We start from the raw sequence: 22775 nt of genomic DNA, 5'->3' as shown, positions 1-22775 counted from the left end.
GTAGTTTACCCGTGTGGGGCCTATGAGCTTGTGGGACCCACACAGCCCATTTCGGCCCAACGTGGCCTAAAACGGCCTAAGCCAATGAAATCGCTCATGGTGGCCTCTATGATCAACCGCCCATGTTTATGCGTTCGATTTACCACACAAGCGAGCGTACGCCTGTGTAGCGATAATAGTAATATTTGCCGACTTACAGTTGGGCAGTGTTTACACACCTGTTAGGATTCTAGGTATGCGACCCCCTTGAAAAGAATCGCACCTAAAACAAATGACCACTCCACAACTAATGTTAGTCACGCTTGAACCCAGACCAAAAACAACTGATTTACAGCAGTGTTGTTTACCTTACTGCTCCGAAATAAACGTGGTCTACAACTCCGAAGATATACCCCATTTGTTACGATTAGTAGCTGCCAAACACCAATTGATAGTACCAAATATTAGGAACTTAAGAAAATAAATGCAAACTAACAACTTTCAGCCGTTTGATGTAACACTCCTAACCCGTATCCATCGCCAGACTAGGGTTAAGAGGCATTATCGGACATATCAGAACATTTTGCAATCATTTCACAATCAAAAGTCATGCATTGTCATATCATAGTCAAACATTAACATTTAGTCCCTTTCTTAGGTCAATGAGACCATAAACAACATTAGGAAGAGGTCAGGACTAAATCAAACACATACAAAAATTTTCCAAAACTTAACAATTTTTCTATGTTATAAAGGCAACACACCCGTGTTTTTAACCAGTGGTCGAAACTGACTTGGCCACACGACCTAGCACATGCTCGTCTGTGTGCGACCGTGTGGTCTGCCCAGGCTCATTTCGAAATGGCCCTCGAGTAACACGTGAGAGACACACGCCCGTGTCCCTTCTCGTGTGGGCAAAAATAGGCCATTTACAGGGCCAATATGCCCCCGTTTGGGTCCTCCCTACAAATCCAAAACCAAGCATCATATATGCAACATTTTCAGCCAAATTCAAGTCCAAACATGTATCAATCAATTCATAATATCATCAACCGATTTTATATTCATTCTCTATATCAAAACATACTAAAATCATATGTCAAACATTACCCAAATTCTCAACTAAATGACCATTTCACCTGGCCATAAACACATATATATATCTCTAAACATATCATATTATTTTCCTTTTAAACCATATTCAAATTTCTAATACATTATCAATGTTATACTCATCATTTTACTTATAGGAATATAAACCATAAGTAAAAAATACATCCAATATTTCACCTCAATGCTCAAGCCAAATCATATAACCAATTACACCATACATATAAATCATGAACCACACTTCCCCAAAATGAGCTCAAGACATAACCAAATATAAACCATATTAACATCATGAATATGTCATTTTCGCATAGCCATATAAATACATAAGTCAAAATGAACCATCTCAAAACTAGCCTATACATGCCACATTACCAAAACTTAAAGCTTTTATTTACCGAAGTGATAACGGAATAGTGTGATGACATCTCCTCCAACTTGCAACTCGAGCAAGTCACTGAAACTCTATGGACATAGGATAATACATGGAGTAAGCTTTGAAAGCTTAATAAGTCATAAGCAATTAAATCATTTCAATGATATTTATAGACCAATATCACTAAACCGAAATTAACAAATCTCTATCACATATACCTTCATTGTACTCGTAAATTCATGAAACCACATTAAATAATTCACTTAACTTATTTAATAATGAACATATACCCCTGTTTTCAAACTCAACTAACAAATTTTAGCTCATTCATATAAATCAAACTCACACATATTAATTTCATCGTCGACCAAACCATGGTCATTTATTACAAATCATACATAAAGTTATATCAACTTCTTTATAAACACTTCCAAACTCGAAAATCCATAATTTCCTTATTCACATAAACCAAATTCACATACATGACTCATATAGTCAACTAAACCATTTTGATTTCATTATCTGTTCAAGTTTTCAAACCAAGCATTCATACATCAAAGCCATGTCTTACTTTTATTCCACATCTTTAATCTTTTAAATAGCATTAATAATTCTATCAAATCCAACTCATTTCATCATTCATTTACATAATTTTTCATCTACTTCATACTTAACATCATCAACCACATAGGTTTCATACATACCTGTAGCATTATGTTCTTATCTATCACATTTTTATCTCCAATGCTTGAAACACTAATTCATTCGATCGTCCTTGAACATTCAACAAACTCGCACACTTAGTGCCGATTAATTAGCTGAAGCTATAATTGTATCGCACACTTAGTGTCAATTAATTAGCCCAGGCTATAATTGTATCACACACTTAGTGCCAATACATTAAACTGAACTTATATCAGTGTCGCACACATAATGCCCTTTTCTCAGCCAATGCTGTTATAATCTCGCACACTCAGTGCCATTTTCATAACCGTAGCTATTTCATTTATCATATACTCAGTGCCTTAAATTCAATTCACATTTTACATATTTTAACTTCACAATTATATTTCTTTACAAATTAATTCAGCACATATATTGCACATATATTTCAATTTAACAACATTTATTTACTTATGAACTTACCTCATACTAACACGAACAGAATGAAACGACTATTCGATAACTTTTTACTTTCCCCGATCCAAATCTGATTTTCTCATTACTTGATCTTTTATCAAGCTTTATCATGAGCAAACCCTAAAATACAACCATGGCTTTTCTTTTTCTCTAACATTTGGCTGAACATGATGATAATAAAGCCAAATTCTTGTTTTGTTTTATTATATTAACCTTTATTAATCAATTTCCCATTTTGCCCTTAATGAATAACCTTTAAAATCATATAATGGTTGTCCATATATGTCCACCCATATATTTAATGGTCTAATATCAACATAAAAACCCTACATTATAAAGGCCATAGCAATATATCACTTTAACAAATAGCATGTAACTTTTACACTTTACGCAATTAAGTCCTTTTCACCGAATTAACCATTCAAACGGTAAAATTTCTTCACGAAATTTTCACATAATTCTAATATCATGCTGTAAATACTAAAATAATAATAAAATAAATTTTTCAATGTCGGATCATGGTCCCAAAACCACTATTCTGACTAGGGTCTAAATCAAGCTGTTACATTTGAGGAAAAACTTCCACCCTTACCAACAGACTTATCACTCTGAAGCAATTCACGTAAGTAGGACCAACAGCTTAAGAAAAGGGAAATCGGTAGAAGAGGGGGGATTAATCTGAAATAGTAAATAGGAGGTAGAGATTAGGACAATAAGAAGAAAGGACACGGTGCTCAGAAAAGTAAAAGCCAAAGGGAGAAATAAGTAAGGCAGAGGCTTACCTAACAATATTCGACCAAAGGAGGAACAATTGAATGAGAGGGAAAGATACAGTATTCGGCCAAGGTAAAAGGTGAACAGAGGACAGAATCGAGGGGGTTGAGAGAGAGAAGAAGAAGAATCAATGAGTACTTGCCAAACTGAAACAAAAGAAAGGGAGAGGTGTTGGTGAGGTATTCAGCCAATGGGAAAGGAAAAGTAGATTGAAAGAGAAATAAGAGACTCCAAAATCCTAACCCGAATAAGACAAAGGAAAGAATATAACCAAATTCTCTAGCACTAAACGGCTTCCACAGAAAAGAATCCCCAAAAACTATTGGCAGCAACCAGAAAGAAGTACAAAAACTTACCAAAATCGAAACCAAAAGATGCCTACAATCCCCATTCGGCTCCAACACTAAAATCTCTCCACAAAATCTTTCAATCGATCACTATCCAAATCCCCCCTTCCTCCTCCTAAATTTCGGCTACACAATCCCCTACACCACTCAGATACTCCAACCATCCAAGCATCAGAGTTACACTGCCATACAACCTCTCACACAGCAACTTGCAAAACAAAACACACTTTGCGCAGCAACAAGCCAGTATCCCCTAAACCAACTGGCTTTTTATGACATGATCTCCCCACAATTATTTAAAAACCTACTATCTAGAGTCAAGGGTTTTATTCAAGTAAAAACAAAATTTAATACAAGCAAAGGCTTGAACTCAGGACTTCTCCAACACTTCTCAAGACATTTAACCACTGAAGCAATCATGCATTTATGCAACACAACATACAAGATAAATACTTAGATTTTGGGGCGTTACAACTCTACCTCCTAAAAGAAAATGTCGGCCTTAAAATTTTCTTGGTCAAAATAGATTAGGGTATTGTTGTCGCATCGACTCCACGAGTTTCCACGTGGTCTTCTCAGAACTGTGATTATGCCAAAGTACTTTAACCAGTGGGATAGACTTCTTTCTCAAGACCTTTACATCACACTCTAGAATCTGAACTGGCTCCTCCTCAAAAGTTAGATCTGGTCTAACCTCAATCTCCTCAGTTAAAATAACATGTGTGGGATCAGAGCGGTAACGCCTCAACATAGAGACGTGGAACACATCATGAATCTGGTCTAACTCTAGAGGTAACTCATGCTGATAGGCAACCGGTCCCACACGTTTCAGTATGCGATAAGGCCCCCTTTCATCCAAACCTCAGTACTTTCTTCCATGGCGAGACCTTGAAAAATACTATGTCCCCCATAGAATACTCAATCTCCTTATGTTTCAGATCCGCATACGACTTCTGTCTATCTAATGCTACCTTTAGTCGATCAGGAATTAGTCTAACTTTATCCTCGGTATCAGAAACCAACTCAGGGCCCAGAACACGCTGCTCACCTAACTCAGTCCAACACGAAGGAGTACGACACCTACGACCATATAATGCCTCGTAAGGTGCCATCTGTATGCTAGATTGATAGCTATTGTTATACAAAAACTCTGCTAATGGCAAATACTCCTCCCAACTACCTTGGAACTCTATCACACAACTCCTTAACATGTCCTCCAGTACCTGAATCACCCTCTCTGTCTGGCTATCTGTCTAAAGATGGAACACAGTACTGAAGTCCAACATTGTACCTAATACTTCATGCAACTTCTTCCAAAACTGAGACTAAAGCGAGGATCTCTATCAGATATTATAGAAACTAGTACCCAATGTAGTCACACTATCTTAGACACATACAGTTTATCTAGCTTCTGTAACGAGTAAACAATACAACAAGTATGATGTAATATCCTGATTTTGGGCCTAGTCGGAATAGTGGTTTCGTGACCACAAAATCCGAGATATAAATAATTATTTTATGATTATTTTAAGGTCTATGATATGATTGCATGATTGTGTGAAAATTTCGTGAAGAAATTTTATGCATAAAGTGCTTAATTTGAAATTTGGGACTAAATTGAATAAATTGCAAAACTTGTGTTCTAGAAGTATTTTGCATAAAATTGAATTAGATTATTAATTAGAGGTCCTTAAAGAGTAATTTTACCAATTTCTAAGTCTATGGACAAAATTGGACATGGATGGAATTTTGGAAAGTTTAGTAGTAAGGGCATTTTGGTCATTTAGGGTAAAATGAATTAAAATACAAAATTAAAAGCCAATTTTGCTCATCTTCAACCCCATGGCCGAATATAGCAAGGAGAAACCATGGCTAGGGTTTTTCAAGCTTCCAAGCTCGATTGTAAGTCCGTTCTAGCCTCGCTTTTAATGATTTTTACGTTTTTGGAGTCCGTAGCTCGATTTAGCTTATGCTAGCAATAATTTAACCTAGGGTTTATATTTGGAAAAATACCCATAGGTGAAATTTGTGTATTTTGGTGTTTTATGATAGAATATGAGGTTTTAAATTATGTTAGACAACTTGTGCTACTCGGTTTTAAGTGAAAACGAGCAAAAGGGCTTAATCGGTAAAAATACCTAATAGTCATAAGTACATGTTAGAGTGAGAATTTGATGTTGCCATAGAAGGAAAAATGATCAGCATGTCATAAAACATAAGAAAATAGGCTGAATTTTAATTTACGAGCTTTGGGGCAAAAGTGTAAATATGCAAAAGATTAGGGGCAAAATTGTAATTTTTCCAAAATATGATTTTGGGTCAATTTGAATAATGTGAGTCCTAATTAGACTATATTTTAAATGATAGAGCAAGGAAAACTGAAATTAGGGCTAAAATGGGGAAAATACCAAGTTGTGGATTTAAATGGTAAAATAGCCATTTTAGCATACGAGGTAAGTTCATGTGTAAATAATGTAGCATAATTGTTATTTTTAAGTTATTGATGTTAAATATATGATATGCTGATTTTATCATGAAATATATGCTTTGTGGTTATTTTGAATAAAATGCAAGATATGTGTATTATCATTAAATATAAAGTGCTACCGAGTATTGGTTTCGGTATTTTACGGAAGATGGCAAGGATATGTGTTCGAGGAAAATCCCGTTTGAACCTTAGGAATAGATTAGGATACAAGTGACATGTCACTAGGATGGTTGAGCATCCGAACCCGTCGAGTTGAGTCCGAGTTCACTTATGGATGCGAGCGTCCGAACTCGTTGAGTTGAGTCCGAGTTCGTGAGATGTAACTAGGCATCTGAACTCGTTGAGTTGAGTCCGAGTTCACTTATGGATGCGAACGCCCGAGCTCGTTGAGTTGAGTCCGAGTTCACTTATGGGCGGGTTACATGGTAGCTTGGCTACATATGTGGCACTTATGTGCAAGTTATCCATGTATCCGAATTATATTCCGATGTGTTCAACGGGTAAAGTTCTACTCAAATGGAGGAATACTCAAGATGAAAGGGACGTATTGGTAAGTGTTGTGAAATGGATAACTTGAACAGGTATGTACTTAACCGTCGGGTTGAAAACTCGATATAACAACAATATGGTAAGATGATAAATGAAAAGGTGATATGAATGTCTTGGTGATGATTATGCAAATGATGTTTTATGTTTGCTTATATGGTTATGTTACTTGCTATTTGCATGTGAGCTTACTAAGCATTTATGCTTACTCCTCCTTTTCATTCCTTGTAGTGTTGACAAGCCAGCTCGAAAATCGGAAGCGGTCGGAGGCACGCTCACACTATCCGTATACCATCTTGACATAATGGCTTGTATATTTTGAGTATGGCATGTATAGCATTATAATCATTTTGTATATATGGTCTTATGATATGGTTATTGAGTGGTATGGAGATAGAAATGCTTGGTAATGATTAGCCATTGGAATGGCTAATCATGATCATATTTGGTATTATGTATGTCAAATTGCTAGCTAATCCATGGAAACCATGAAATAGGTAAAATTTACCATAAAATAGATTCAGACAGCAGCAGTAACGTGAGTTTGAAAAATCACTAAAAATAGTATAAATGGAATTAAATAATGAATAAGTTATGGAATCGAAGCTTGATGAGTCTATTTTTATATGGAATAAGCGAAACAGGTATATGAGCTATATTTTATGAGATGTTTAAATTTTTGTGAAACAGGGCCAGAGCGATTTCTGGATCCCTGTTCTGACTTTGGAAATTCACCATAAATTTTACAAAGATAATTAGAAGTAATGCTTTATATGTACAGATTCCTTATTGAGTCTAGTTTTATTAGAGATAAACGGAATAGTCATTGAAGCTCTGTACAGGAGATATCTGATTCGTAATACACTGAGGTCAGAGTAGTTGAACCCTGAAACAGGGAGACTTTAACTAATAAACTGTACTAATTGGCCCAACCAAAATTCTAAAAAAATTAGTAGATATATATATGAGTCTAGTTTCAGGAAAAATTTACGGAATTGGATTTCGAGTTTCGTAACTCGAGATATGATTTTAAAGCGACTGTGATGCAGTTAGCCAGCTTGTCTGGAAATTTTAAAATGAATTGTATGAGCTGTTTAATTAATGAATTAAGTCCGTTAACACCTCGTGTTCGACTCCGCAACGGTCTCGGCACGGGTGTTACATTTAGTGGTATCGAGCAGGTTTAGTCGGTTCTCGGACTAACCTAGCATGTGTAAAAGTTTAGCTATACATGCCACCGATCCGTGATAGTGTGATGTCTTCCGACGCGTATAAGTACCGTCTTATTTAGGCAGGTACTCTCCAACCGAGCTGCGCCAACCATGTTCAATGTTAAGTAAAGGTATTTGAGTAAAATTATGATTATGATAAGTCTCGGTTCAGAAAAGTATGAATAAAGGTTTATGATACATATGTGATAATATGTGAGATGAAAGTTCATGTTGTGATAAATATTCATATTTGCTTAATGCTCATATGATGTAGTGTATGTGGCTTACTTGATAAGATGAACGGAATAAATAGAAAGTAGTAGAGGTATGAATAAAGGTCATAATATTATGATACTGAATGAAAATGTCCTTGTCTTGATTGGATGTCGAATGTTGATGAATGTTAATGGTATATAATTTTTATGAGGTAAAGGATTATAATGAAATGAACTTATCTATGTTAAATTGTTGACTGAATTATATGATTGTAATGATATGTACATGATGATGCACGAAATGAAAGTTGTGATTGTGATGCAAATATCTATGTTTGTTTGGCCTTATATAATGTCATGAGCATGAATTAATTTAATTAATTGAATGGATAAGTAAAGCTATCTAGAAAACATAGAATGTATGCATAAGTATATTGTCTAAATGGGACAATAGGAAAATTGGTGTAAGCCAACATGAATGAATGACATGATTTTGATGATGTTACTATGATGATGGAAGTTGTGTCATATGTGTATGTATAAGAAAGTCGAGTCGAGGTCCTACAACCCTTCCCCTTACCAAAGTGGTACTTATAATGGAATTTCATGAGATTTGTATTGAATAAGTTTCTGTTGAAAACCCAAAGCGTTCAAATGATAGAATAATTATAAGTATGATCCGAGATTGAAAATGAGCTGATAAGTAAAGTCGAGAGCGAAAGTATCGATTGATATAAAGATTATTGGAATTATGCATTGTCCCAGTTAGAGAAGGAATTCTCTTTGGTAAATCGAATTACTCAAGTGCAAGGTCGAGAAAAGTGTAAATCGAAATTTATTCGAATGACATTCTTTAGTGAATGATTTAATATGAAATTTGTGACGCAGAACTAGTTGGGAAATGATATTTCAAATGTGAATTATCTGAGTGTGACAATTATGACCGGATGATTTAGCGTCTCTTTTGAGATGTTCTATGTGTTCACCCGTTCTCGTAAATATTTCTATGGCTATTGATCTTCGAAGAAATTCTTGTTATATGGGAATGTCTTCTAATTTGGTGTTGGATGAAAGCATTGGTAGTCCGATGGTTTATAATTTATATTGCTCTATTTCATCGGGTATTCTATTTCATTTCGTTCGATAAGAATTGATGAGAGAATTCATATGATATTATGATTCTGTTTCTTCTACTTGATGCTTCATCGATATATATGTATGGGAAGATATATTGATCTTGTTATATTTGATTTCAGTGGGATTAAATGATGTTTTCTTTTGGACTTTCTTTCTTTGAAGAATTATCGTGGTATTCTGTATTTTCTCTATGAATTTGGTTTTCGATTCTCGGCATAGTATCGTATCTTGGGTTTCTTTATCCCGGATCTCTTTATTCGGATTTCTTTATTCCGGTTTTCTATCTTGGATTTCTTTATTCGGTTTTCTTGTTATCTTTGTTCCATAATTTGTCAATTACGACTCATGTTCAAGTACGTTCTTCATTTCGTGATAATCATGTCAAATATGACTATACTTCTAATTTGATCTTGGTAATGTGGTGATTTTAGTATTGGGATTTTTCTAATTTCTATGTAAGGATTTGACATCAAGAAGGCATAGGTGACAAAAGCGCGAGTTTTAGTCGGTATGGTAAATTATTTATTTGAAAGATTTCATGTGACAATTATGTCGGATTATTTTTCCCAAGTTTGATAATAGAATTTCATTTTGTACAGATCAAAGAGTAAATAGTTTGAACGAGAAGTCTATATTTAATAGAAAGAGTTGAATATTAGTTTAAGTCACTACGAATGATAAGGTTTCCATCTTGTGAAAGCTGAAAAGTTTATTACATGTTGACAGAGTTCGGATAGATGAGAATATTGGTAAGCAAGGCCCGAACTAGACTAGTCTACATTGAGCAATGACTTCCTGACTTTCAATAATGTATTGTTGTATGAATTGTGATGTGTTTCAAGACAGTGAGGTAATGTGATAGTTTAGAGCATCCGATGTTACATAAAATCGGAGTTGTTAAAAGGGTTAAAGCCGAGCATTGGGATCTATCAAAATTATCCTTGTCAATGTTGATATTGGGATGGAAATAAGAAGGATTATTCTTGAGGCCATATCAGAATTATTTCTATGACGGAAAGAGGAAAATGTGATGTATCCTATTGTTAAATGTTTGGCGAGATCTATAAATCACATCTGTATTGAATGAATTCCTACTCATCGATTCATGGAATTTCGTGTCTCTTTGATTGTCGGATTTCTTGGAATTCGGTCTCCATTAAATCAAGTTGAGATCCAGGTTTTATGTCATGATATCATGGGAAATTGAGAAGGGTTGAAAATTTAAGAATAGTTGAGAGTTGAGACTGTAGGCTTTTAGATCATATGAGAAATTGAAGAGATGTATTGGAGGTACAGTCTAAGTGCAAGTTCTTCGGCACCAAATATGAGATTAAAAGTGAAGACCACTTTTACGGTAAGATTTTAGGGACGAAAATCCCTAAAGGGGGGGAGAGTTGTAATATCCTGATTTTGGGCCTAGTCGGAATAGTGGTTTCGTGACCACAAAATCTGAGATATAAATAATTATTTTATGATTATTTTAAGGTCTATGATATGATTGCATGATTGTGTGAAAATTTCGTGAAGAAATTTTATGCATAAAGTGCTTAATTTGAAATTTGGGACTAAATTGAATAAATTGCAAAACTTGTGTTCTAGAAGTATTTTGCATAAAATTGAATTAGATTATTAATTAGAGGTCCTTAAAGAGTAATTTTACCAATTTCTAAGTCTATGGACAAAATTGGACATGGATGGAATTTTGGAAAGTTTAGTAGTAAGGGCATTTTGGTCATTTAGGGGTAAAATGAATTAAAATACAAAATTAAAAGCCAATTTTGCTCATCTTCAACCCCATGGCCGAATATAGCAAGGAGAAACCATGGCTAGGGTTTTCAAGCTTCCAAACTCGATTGTAAGTCCGTTCTAGCCTCGTTTTTAATGATTTTTACGTTTTGGAGTCCGTAGCTCGATTTAGCTTATGCTAGCAATAATTTAACCTAGGGTTTATATTTGGAAAAATACCCATAGGTGAAATTTGTGTATTTTGGTGTTTTATGATAGAATATGAGGTTTTAAATTATGTTAGACAACTTGTGCTACTCGGTTTTAAGTGAAAACGAGCAAAAGGGCTTAATCAGTAAAAATACCTAATAGTCATAAGTACATGTTAGAGTGAGAATTTGATGTTGCCATAGAAGGAAAAATGATCAGCATGTCATAAAACATAAGAAAATAGGCTGAATTTTAATTTACGAGCTTTGGGGCAAAAGTGTAAATATGCAAAAGATTAGGGGCAAAATTGTAATTTTTCCAAAATATGATTTTGGGTCAATTTGAATAATGTGAGTCCTAATTAGACTATATTTTAAATGATAGAGCAAGGAAAACTGAAATTCGGGCTAAAATGGGGAAAATACCAAGTTGTGGACGAAATGGTAAAATAGCCATTTTCGCATACGAGGTAAGTTCATATGTAAATGTTGGTAACATAGTTATTATTTTAAATGTTTTAATGTTTTTTTAAATGATATGATAATTATTATGAAATATTATACTTGTGATAATTGTTTGATAATATGTCAAATTATGTGATATACTTGGAAAATATGAAATACTACCGAGTATCAGTATCGGCATTCCGTAGAAGATGGTTGAGACACATGATTGGGAAAAAGGTCCGTTGAACCTTAGGAATGGATTAGGATACAAGTGACATGTCACTGGGATATTTGGGCATCCGAACTCGTTGAGTTGAGTCCGAGTTCACTTATGGATGCGAGCGTCCGAACTCGTTGAGTTGAGTCCGAGTTCGTGAGATGTAACTAGGCATCCGAACTCGTTGAGTTGAGTCCGAGTTCACTTATGGATGCGAACGCCCGAGCTCGTTGAGTTGAGTCCGAGTTCACTTATGGGCGGGTTACATGGTAGCTTGGCTACATATGTGGCACTTATGTGCAAACTTTCCATGTATCCGAATTATATTCGATGTGTTCAACGGGTAAAGTTCTACTCAAATGGAGGAATACTCAAGATGAAAGGGACGTATTGGTAAGTTTTGTGAAATGGATACTTTGAACAGGTATGTACTTAACCCTCGGGTTGAAAACTCGATATAACAACAATATGGTAAGATGATAAATGAAAAGGTGATATGAATGTCTTGGTGATGATTATGCAAATGATGTTTTATGTTTGCTTATATGGTTATGTTACTTGCTATTTGCATGTGAGCTTACTAAGCATTTATGCTTACTCCTCCTTTTCATTCCTTGTAGTGTTGACAAGCCAGCTCGGAAATCGGAAACGGTCGGAGGCACGCCACACTATCCGTATACCATCTTGGCATAATGGCTTGTATATTTTGAGTATGGCATGTATAGCATTATAATCATTTTATATGTATGGTCTTATGATATGGTTATTGAGTGGTATGGAAATAGAAATGCTTGGTAATGATTAGCCATTGGAATGGCTAATCATGATCATATTTGGTATTATGTATGTCAAATTGCTAGCTAATCCATGGAAACCATGAAATAGGTAAAATTTACCATAAAATAGATTCAGACAGCAGCAGTGACGTGAGTTTGAAAAATCACTAAAAATAGTAGAAATGGAATTAAATAATGAATAAGTTATGGAATAGAAGCTTGATGAGTCTATTTTCATATGGAATAAGCGAAACAGGTATATAAGCTATATTTTATGAGATGTTTAAATTTTTGTGAAACAGGGCCAGAGCGATTTCTGGATCCCCTGTTCTGACTTTGGAAATTCACCATAAATTTTACAAAGATAATTAGAAGTCATGATTTATATTTACAGATTCCTTATTGAGTCTAGTTTTATTAGAGATAAACGGTATAGTCATTGAAGCTCTGTACAGGGAGATATCTGATTCGTAATACACAGAGGTCAGAGTAGTTGAACCCTGAAACAGGGGAGACTTTAACTAATAAACTGTACTAATTGGCCCAACCAAAAATTCTAGAAAAAATTTAGTAGATATATATATGAGTCTAGTTTCAGGAAAAATTTACAGAATTGGATTTCGAGTTTCGTAACTCGAGATATGATTTTTAAAGCGACTGTGATGCAGTTAGCCAGCTTGTCTGGAAATTTTAAAATGAATTGTATGAGCTGTTTAATTAATGAATTAAGTCCGTTAACACCTCGTGTTCGACTCCGGCAACGGTCTCGGGTACGGGGTGTTACATATGAAATGGGAAACTTTGGTCAATCTATCCACGATGACCCATGCTGAATCCTTCTTAGTAGGCGTTAAGGGTAGCCCACTTACAAAGTCCATAGTCACCCTTTCCCACTTTCAAAGCGAAATCTTAACTGGCGAAAGCAACCCTGAAGGTAACTGATGCTCAGTCTTAACCTTTTAGCAAGTCAGACATTTACCCACGAAGTCGGTAACTTCTCGCTTAAGACTTGGTCACCAATATAACTCATGAAGGTCTTAGTACATCTTATTCATGTCGAGATGCATAGCATAAGGACTACTATGCGCCACTCACAGTATAGACTGCCTCAAATCAGTATCCCTTGGCACACAGACTCTCCCACAGAAACACAATACCCCTTCGCTATTCAGTCCAAAATCTGAAGTTCCACTGCTTTCAATTTGTCAGAATCGAGGACCTAATGACTCATCCTCCAATTGTTTACCCTTAATCTACTCAATCCACGTCGGTTTAACCTAAAGTTCGGCCAACAGACTACCATCATCAAATAAGTTGAGACAAGCAAACATTACCGTCAGATCTGTCATAGCCTTACGGTTCAGTGCGTCAGCCACCACATTAGCCTTACCAGGATGGTATTCAATCGAACAGTTATAATCTTTAAGCAACTCGATCCATCTATGATGCCTAAGATTTAGCTCCTTTTGAGTGAGGAGATACTTGAGGCTTTTGTGATCTGTGTAGATGATACACTTCTCACCATAGAGATAATGCCTCTAAATTTTTTAGTGTGAATACGATTGCGGCCAATTCTAGGTCATAAGTCAAATAATTTGCCTCATGAGTCTTAAGCTAGCGAGACGCATATGCCACCACCTTACCCTCTTACATCAATACACAACCCAAACCAACATGTGATGCATCGCTGTAGACAGTAAACTCTTTCCCAGACTCTAACTGTATCAAGATAGGGGCCACAGTCAGAACTTTCTTGTTGAGCATCAGTCCAGTTAAATGACTCACCCTTACGCAAAAACTTAGTCAGAGGTGCAGCAATCAATGAAAACCCCTCAACAAACCATCTATAATACCCTGCCAGACCTAGAAAATTTCGAATCTCAGATATCGACTTAGGCGGCTTTCAATCCAGAATAGCTTCAATTTTCCGAGGGTCAACCCGAATCCCTTCAGCAGATACCACATGGCCTAGAAATGTTACCTCTCGTAACTAGAACTTGCAGTTACTAAATTTGGCGAACAGTCGATTCTCCCTCAAAACCTGCAGAATAACTTAGAGATGTGCATCATGCTCATATTCAGTTCTCGAATACACCAGGATGTCATCTATAAACACCACTACGAACTGATCCAGATAGGGCTCGAGCACTCGATTCATCAAATCTATAAAAGCCGCTGGTGCATTCGTCAATCCAAACAGCATCACTAGGAACTCATAATGACCATAATGAGTCCTAAATGCCATCTTGTAAATATCAGTCTCTTTCACCCTTAATTGATGGTACCCCAATCGGAGATCAATCTTAGAGAAGACTGAAGCTCCTCAAAACTAATCGAATAGATCATCAATCCTTGATAGGGGGTACTTATTCTTAATAGTCAATTTATTCAGTTACCGATAGTCGATGCACATACGTATGAATCCATCCTTTTTTTTCACAAATAAAATCGGTGCTCCCCACGGAGACACACTAGGTTGGATGAACCCTCGATCCAGTAACTCTTGAATTTGAGCTTAAGCCTTAAGCTCTACTAGCTGATTCGATGCCATTCTATAAGGGGCAATAGACACCGGAGCTGTACCCGGCAGGAGCTCAATCCCAAACTCAACTTTTCAGTTTGGAGGTAACCCCAGTAGCTCATCGGGAAACACATTCGAAAAGTCCTTAATTGTTCTGATATCTTTAACAGAAAAAACCTCGAAATCAGAAACACCGATGTGGGCTAGATATGCCTCACAACCCTTATGAACCAATTTTTCGGCCTCAGTGCAGAGATTACATTTGACAAATAATTCCGATGCTCCCCAATTACAACTACTTCATCACCCTTCGCAGTTTTCAATACCACCCATTTAGTAGCACAATCCAAATCCACTTAATGCTTAATCAGCCAGTCCATGCCCAGTATTAACTCGAATTCTCCAAAAAGGAGTTCCATTAAATTCGCCAAAAAGATCATTCCTTGAACCTGTAAAGATACATCCTTAAATAGTTTATTTACTCTCACTGATTGCCCTAATGGACTCAACACATTAACCTCACTCGCAGTGTTTTCAACCATTATACCCAAAGTCTCAGACATAGTGTATGCGATATAAAAATGCGTAGACCCAACATCAATCAGCGCAGTATAAGGTACATTATGAATAAAGAACATACCCATGATAACATTTGGGGTGACTCCGTCCTCCCGACGACGTGTAGCATAAACCAGAGCTGGTTGCCTCGCCTCAGTACGACCAGTACCTCTGCCCGGTGCCCTCTGACCACGACCCATTACATTACCACCTCTGGCCTGCCCATGGCCTCTTGGTGGCTGCTAACAACCCTTGGCAGCTGTACATTACCCAAACCAGTAGCTTGCATTTGCTCAAGCCTCCGTGGACAATCGTTGATACGGTGCTCCAAAGATCCGCATCTAAAACATACCCTAATCCTTTTCCAGCACTCGCCTTGATGGCGTCTCCTATATTCATTATAGGGTTGTGGTCCAGTAGCAGCAGCAGGGACCCCAACTCTGACCAATCCCTCAACTCTGGCCTTTTTCTTAGGCCTCATGACTGAACTTGAGGGCTCCCAAACCCTTTTTTCCTACCTCTGTCCTTCTCAAAGTTCTAGCGCTTAACTCGCTTCACATCTTTGATGATCTTTTCTTTTTCCAATAATTTAGCAAAATCTCGCTCCCTTTGTGGAGCTACCAAAACACTTAAATCATCTCTGAGGCCGTCCTCAAATCAAACACAATGCTCATATTCAGTAGCCACAATCCTACGCGTATAGCAGCTAAGTCGCAGAAATTCAGCCTCGTACGTAGCCACAGATTTTTCCCACTGAATCAAATTCAAAAAAAACTCCCTCCTCTAGGCATCCACATAACTAACGTCCATATATTTTCCCTAGAAAGTAGTTTTGAAAAATTCCCAGGTCAACCGGTCGGGCTTAGTACCCTCTTTAATTGTAAGCCACCACTGATAGGCTTCATCTCGCAGCAATGACACCGCACCTTTTAGTTTCTACTTGGGGGTGCAGTCGAGGTCATCAATTATTCTCTCTGTGGCCTCAATCCAATATTCAGCCACATTAGGGGTAACTCTAGTGATACCCCTAAAAATCTTAGCCCCATTAGACTAGAGTCATTCCGTAATCGACCCACGGCCCACAGTACCAGTATTGGGCCCAGCGACCCTCTCTAGAATCTGTAGCATAGCTTGGGACAGTGCGTCGTCCCTAGCCGCATGATCGTGAGACCCAATCTCAGTTACAGGTGAAGCCGCCACCTCTCTAGCTTCAACATTACACATATGACCAGATGACGAAGTCTCAGCCCGAGCACCCCCACGGCCTCAGTTGCGGCCTCTTGTACCCCTTCCACGACTACCTCTAGTGCTCATTATAGATTTGCGTATTATCTAAATTAGAAATTTTATGCATCAGTTTGCAGTTCCAATGTTTATTACAGGATATCTTATGAAAATTTTATCAATAATTCAGAGTTTTGTTTTCGTAGGTCGCAGCCTTTACTATAGTTTTAGGTTAACCTGAACAGAGTATTTCGGTATAATTTATTGCCTACAGTAGCCTTAGTATTTCAATTTAAGCAGACAGTAATTTCAGAGACTTACAGAATTGGTGCTGGAGACTCGGTAGATTACACATTCAGAAATAACATTTCAAAATACTTTCCAACCATTTGAAACAGTTCTTTTTTGGAAATTCTATGTTTCTAGGAAAACCCACATCCACAGCCGAATTTTGCAACCTGGTTCTGATACCACTAAATATAAAACCCCAAACTCGGCCTAGATGTTATGGCTAAATTTACGATGTCACATCAAAATGTTTTTCGAAAAAAACAAAATTTCATTGAAAAATCCGTTCTATATAAAACTTCTTTGTGATCTTAATGAAAATTTAGGATATCTTGTTCATTGTTAAAACTCAAGTCATTTAAGCAAAATTTTAATCATATTAGGTTGTTGTTTCACTTTAAAACAATGTTTGTTGTGGAAGCGTTTAAAATATGTTGCATAGTTGTTGTATTTTGAAAAGCATTTATCTTTTTGAAAATCCGTGACCCACTACTAATAAATATGAATCAAGGTAAATAAATCCCAAATTAAAATAGACACTTAAAGAGGCCTTATTACAAAACAAATACCCAAATTAAAAAATGAGGCTGTGTGGCCACTTTCGAGTCCCTCACAGCACCGATTCGCCTAAGAATTACCTGTAGAGAAAATAGAAGGGTGAGTTTATGAAAACTCAATGTGTAATCGCTTAACAACAGTCAGTCATACAATAAGCATTTACAATCTGGGCCTAAGCCCGTTTCAATAATAGTTTAATTTCAGTTAAGGCCTTAGCCCATTACAGTATCAGAATCAGTGTGGGCCTTAGCCCAATTCAGTAGCGGTCACTGTATAGATATGAAATCAAAAATCCTACCCACTATCCTCTACACACCACTCCATCCAGCCCTACACACCATGTGGGGATAAAATCAGCCCATCCATCCGTATACACCAAAAATAGCACCGTGGCAAAGACTAATGAAATTGCAAAGCAGAAGTGCCAAGACAAAGACACTTCCTCCAATCATAATAACACATCCCCATGCAACATGTCATAATATCATGCATGTATACAACATGTATAAAATGGCATACTCAATACAGTAATACATCTCATAAGGACATAATAGTCATTTTACCTTATAGGGCATATGTAACACCCCTATCCCATATCCGTCGCCGGAATAGGGAAAGGGGCATTACCGGACTTGAAACTCATATCAGAACAGTAAAAATTTTTTCATTTTCTTGAAGTAAAGATCATTCAATTGGATGATTGCTAGACACAACCAGGGATAAAATTTTAAAAAAAACTTATAAAAGTAAACATTCATAAGATGTCATATTCGCATAGCTTATATACATTAACCAAAATATCCTCCAACTACTAGTCTATTCTATACATGCCATAAGATAATCCAAAACATAGTAGTACCAAACAGTGGATAGTGATAGTGTGACTAGTTGCTGATGATCCCCGAGCCTGTAGCTTCCAAATGAGATCTATAAAACAGAGGAAACAAAGTAAACAGAGTAAGCATTACAATGCTTAGTAAGTTTTAAGCAGTGTCAATAGATAACAATCAAATTATAACATAGTTGTTCGTATTTTTATTTCACTCTTCTTTCGGGCATACCATCCCTTTACCGAATATGCATATCTCATCATATATAATAGGCAGATAAATTCTCACTTGATAGTGATCTCTTATAAACATAGGTACATTACATATTTTCACCTAACTTTCCATATTGACCAAATGCACAATAATCATAGAACAGTCTTATTGCTTTACTCACATATGCATCACATAACGACCTTGTGATTTAGTCCAAATCAAGCTTAAATATAATCTCAAAATACATACCTGACCAACTTAACGCATTGAACATATTTATTACCAATTGTTCTTGTGAAGTCGTATAATCTTATGCTTTACTCGAATCTTCAGAGAAACCTTTAGCTCGAATAGTCCCCACACGTAGTTATCGGGTCTTACCCGAACAAAATCTCCACACGTAGTCATCGGGTCTTACCCGAACATAATCTCCACACATAGTCATCGGGTCTTACTCGGACATAATCTCCACATGTAGTCATCGGGTCTTACCCGGAATATATTTCCAAGTTTCATGTACATTTAATCACATGTTACAACATTCACATCGACTGTCATATTTGTAATTCATTTGCCTCATCAAATATCTAATAATACACACCTTTCACATTTGGTCATTCGGCCACAATATACACACATCTCCTACATATTTCACATTAGCCATTCGGCTTTACCAAATATACACATCTCATACATATTTCACATTAGCCATTCGGCTTTACCAAATATACATATCTCATACATATTTCACATTAGCCATTCGGCTTTACCATATATATATATATATCTCATACATATTTCACATTAGCCATTCGGCTTTACCACATATATATATCTCATACATATTTCACATTAGCCATTCGGCTTTACCACATATATATATATCTCATACATATTTCATATTAGCCATTCGGCTTTACCACATATACATATCTCATATATATTTCACATTAGTCATTCGGCTTTACCACATATATATATCTCATATATATTTCAGATTAGCCATTCGGCTTTACCACATATATATATCTCATACATATTTCATATTAGCCATTCGGCTTTACCACATATATATATATCTCATACATATTTCATATTAGCCATTCGGCTTTACCACATATACATATCTCATACATATTTCACACTAGCCATTCGGCCTTACCACACATATATATATTTATCTTGTACATCAATTTCAGCAATAGCTTATAAGCAACTCAAATAGTTTCATCAATGTTTACAACAAAATCACATATTCACTACAAGCTGTTTTCCTGAGCAATAGTCACTAAATTATTTATAACTGGAGCTACAAAACTCAAAATCAATTGCCGTTAATTTTCCCTGAATATAGACTCATATATCTTCCATCCATAAAAGTTTTAGAATTTTAGTTTTGGTCAATCAAACCAGATTTTTCTTAAAGTTTCCCCTGTTTCACTATTTGACTAATCTGACCAGTCTTCACTACGAATCAAATTTTTCATTGTACAGAATTCAAAATATGTTCTATTTGATTTCATTTGAAACTAGACTCATTAAGGACTCTAAGCATACAAATTTTATCTTATAACCATTTTTGTACAAATTATAATGATTTTCTAAAAACAAAACAGGGGATTTCAGAGTCATTCTGACACTGTCTAACACAACTTTAAATATCTCTTTATAGGAAATTTCTTTGCTTACACGGTCTCTTTTATAAGAAATTAGACTAATTATGCTTTGATTACATATTTTATTCAGCCTATAATTCCACACCAACAATTTATAGTGATTTTCTAAAATCACGTTATCGCTCTCGTCCTAAGCAAATTATTACAATTTGCTCTTAAATTTCAAGTCCAAACACTTATGAACTTACCATTTGAGTTTAAGACATATCATGGCCACATCATATCTTATTAAATCAACTCGTTATGTCCTATTATGATTGAATTTACTCAACGTTTAATCACTTAAAACTTACCTCGAAGTGGTCGACGACTAGATATCCACGGCTATTCGCTTACTTTCTCTTTTCCCTATCGACTTTGATCCTCTTTGCTCTTAAGCTTAAGTAAAACAATAGATTTGCTTAAGTACTTAACTAATATTATTCACTTAACAATCACATTTGGCAATCACATATCATTTAATCTATATCTAAAACAATAGATTTCAATATGTATCATATTTAATAAAACATGCCATGACTCGATTTCATGCTTATTTAATTTATATCTAATTCACATTCACAAGCAAAGAGTCACTTAATTTATCATGCTTCCTTATACATGAATTTAATCATATTGCCGAATGTCCTTTTGTGTACATGGTACATACATAAGGCATATATATATATATATACCTATATATGACCATTACAATTTAAACATTTAATCATAATCGGCAAGCTTTATTTCAACTATTTAAGGTGCAAGCATCAATTAACAAACAAACATTATCAACCCATTTTTATTACACGTTTTCCCCAACTTAACACCCCCAAATTATCAAACTTTAACAAGTTTAAAACTCATCTAATGACCATTTATAAACTAAGGCATCAACCATTCAAATTCAACTCATCACAACATGGCCCAATACACATTTCTCCAACTTCCATTCTAAATAAAAGTTTATCAAGCTTCCATCTTCATTTAACTATGTACCATTTAGAACTATCAATACTTTACACCCTTTAACAAATTATAATCAATTGCCAAATGCATCTTTGACAATGTAAACCACACAACTCAAATTCTTAAAATTTAAGCTTAGAAATTTCTATTCATGTAAATTTTAGCAACATGGGGTCCATTAAACACTCCAAAATTCCATTTGAACAACAATTGTTCAACCTTCTAGCATAATTTCAATCTGGATAGCAAGCATTATTTAACATTCAGGCTGTTTTATTAGACCATCCGAATAGCTTAATTAACATCAATTTATAGCCCCTTGAACAATGAATTAAACCCATTCGATTAGCAACAAAAACTAATATTTAACAACCATTGTTTTCTTTTATTTCAAACATGCAGAGACCAATTCCCCACATATTAAAGACATTCAAATCAGCATTTACATGCTGGAACAATTTGTTTTCAAGTGCAGCTTCAAAGATCATTTATGCATTTAATTGTCAAATTGTTACGTCACTACTAATAACTGAAACTTAGTAAGAATAACATAATATTTTAGCTATTAGACTCAATTTATCAACCCCTAATCGGCATGAAAATAGAACCATTAATTTGTTCAAATTTTGGACAGCATAACGAAGGCACAAAATTGGACAGTAGTAATTTTTACAACTAATCAAAGAGATTTTCTTTTCTACAACCCGCATTCATGCCTTCCAACCACAATCCATCATCATTTTTTTCTTACAACAAAGTTAAAGATAGAGGGGAGCTTAGAAAACTTACCAACTTAGGATACAACTCTTAAACAAGCTAAATCCTTAGTTTCCTTCAACATGCAAACGATCTCCATTTTTCTTTTTGTTGTAGCCCTCTTCTTCTTCTTCGATGGATTACCGAGTTACTTGAAATTTCAGCTACCTAACTAGCTAAAATCATAGTTTTTCCTCCTTCTAGCCATCTTCTAAGCCAAAAATTAATGCAACCAAACTTTCTTCTTCCTCCCTCAAGTCACGGCAATGGAGGAGCAAGGCTGAGACAACTTTGGTTTCTCCTCCCATTAACTAGTATTTTATTATTTCTCACACAACATTTTAACACAAAATGTTTATAATATGTTTTAACCCATAGCATGGCCGGCCACTACCTAACATTTTGGGTAATTTGACATGCAAGTATAATCATTTCCTAACATGCATTAATAGATCCTTATAGATTAACCTATCACATTTCAAAAGTGTCACACATAAGTCCTATTT

The 22775-nt window shown here is 35.7% G+C and overlaps 1 protein-coding gene across 1 annotated transcript; it reads right to left on the bottom strand.

Moving 5' to 3' along the window:
- Window positions 1-15574: 15574 nt before the first annotated feature.
- On the bottom strand, window positions 15575-15976 carry LOC108484890 (uncharacterized). The gene has a single exon (XM_017788775.1). It carries the CDS (start codon window positions 15974-15976, stop codon window positions 15575-15577), a length of 402 nt encoding a protein of 133 aa, XP_017644264.1.
- Between the last annotated feature and the right edge of the window lie 6799 nt (window positions 15977-22775).

The sequence above is a fragment of the Gossypium arboreum genome, chromosome 8 (assembly GCF_025698485.1).
Source record: "Gossypium arboreum isolate Shixiya-1 chromosome 8, ASM2569848v2, whole genome shotgun sequence".
NCBI lineage: Eukaryota > Viridiplantae > Streptophyta > Magnoliopsida > Malvales > Malvaceae > Gossypium > Gossypium arboreum.
The sequence above is the reverse complement of the archived record's forward strand: the minus strand, read 5'-3'. Positions and strand labels throughout refer to the sequence as shown.

Bases quoted from the DNA above. Each gene is read 5' to 3' on its own strand.
- LOC108484890 (XM_017788775.1), bottom strand. From the start codon at position 15,976: ATGGGTCGTGGTCAGAGGGCACCGGGCAGAGGTACTGGTCGTACTGAG.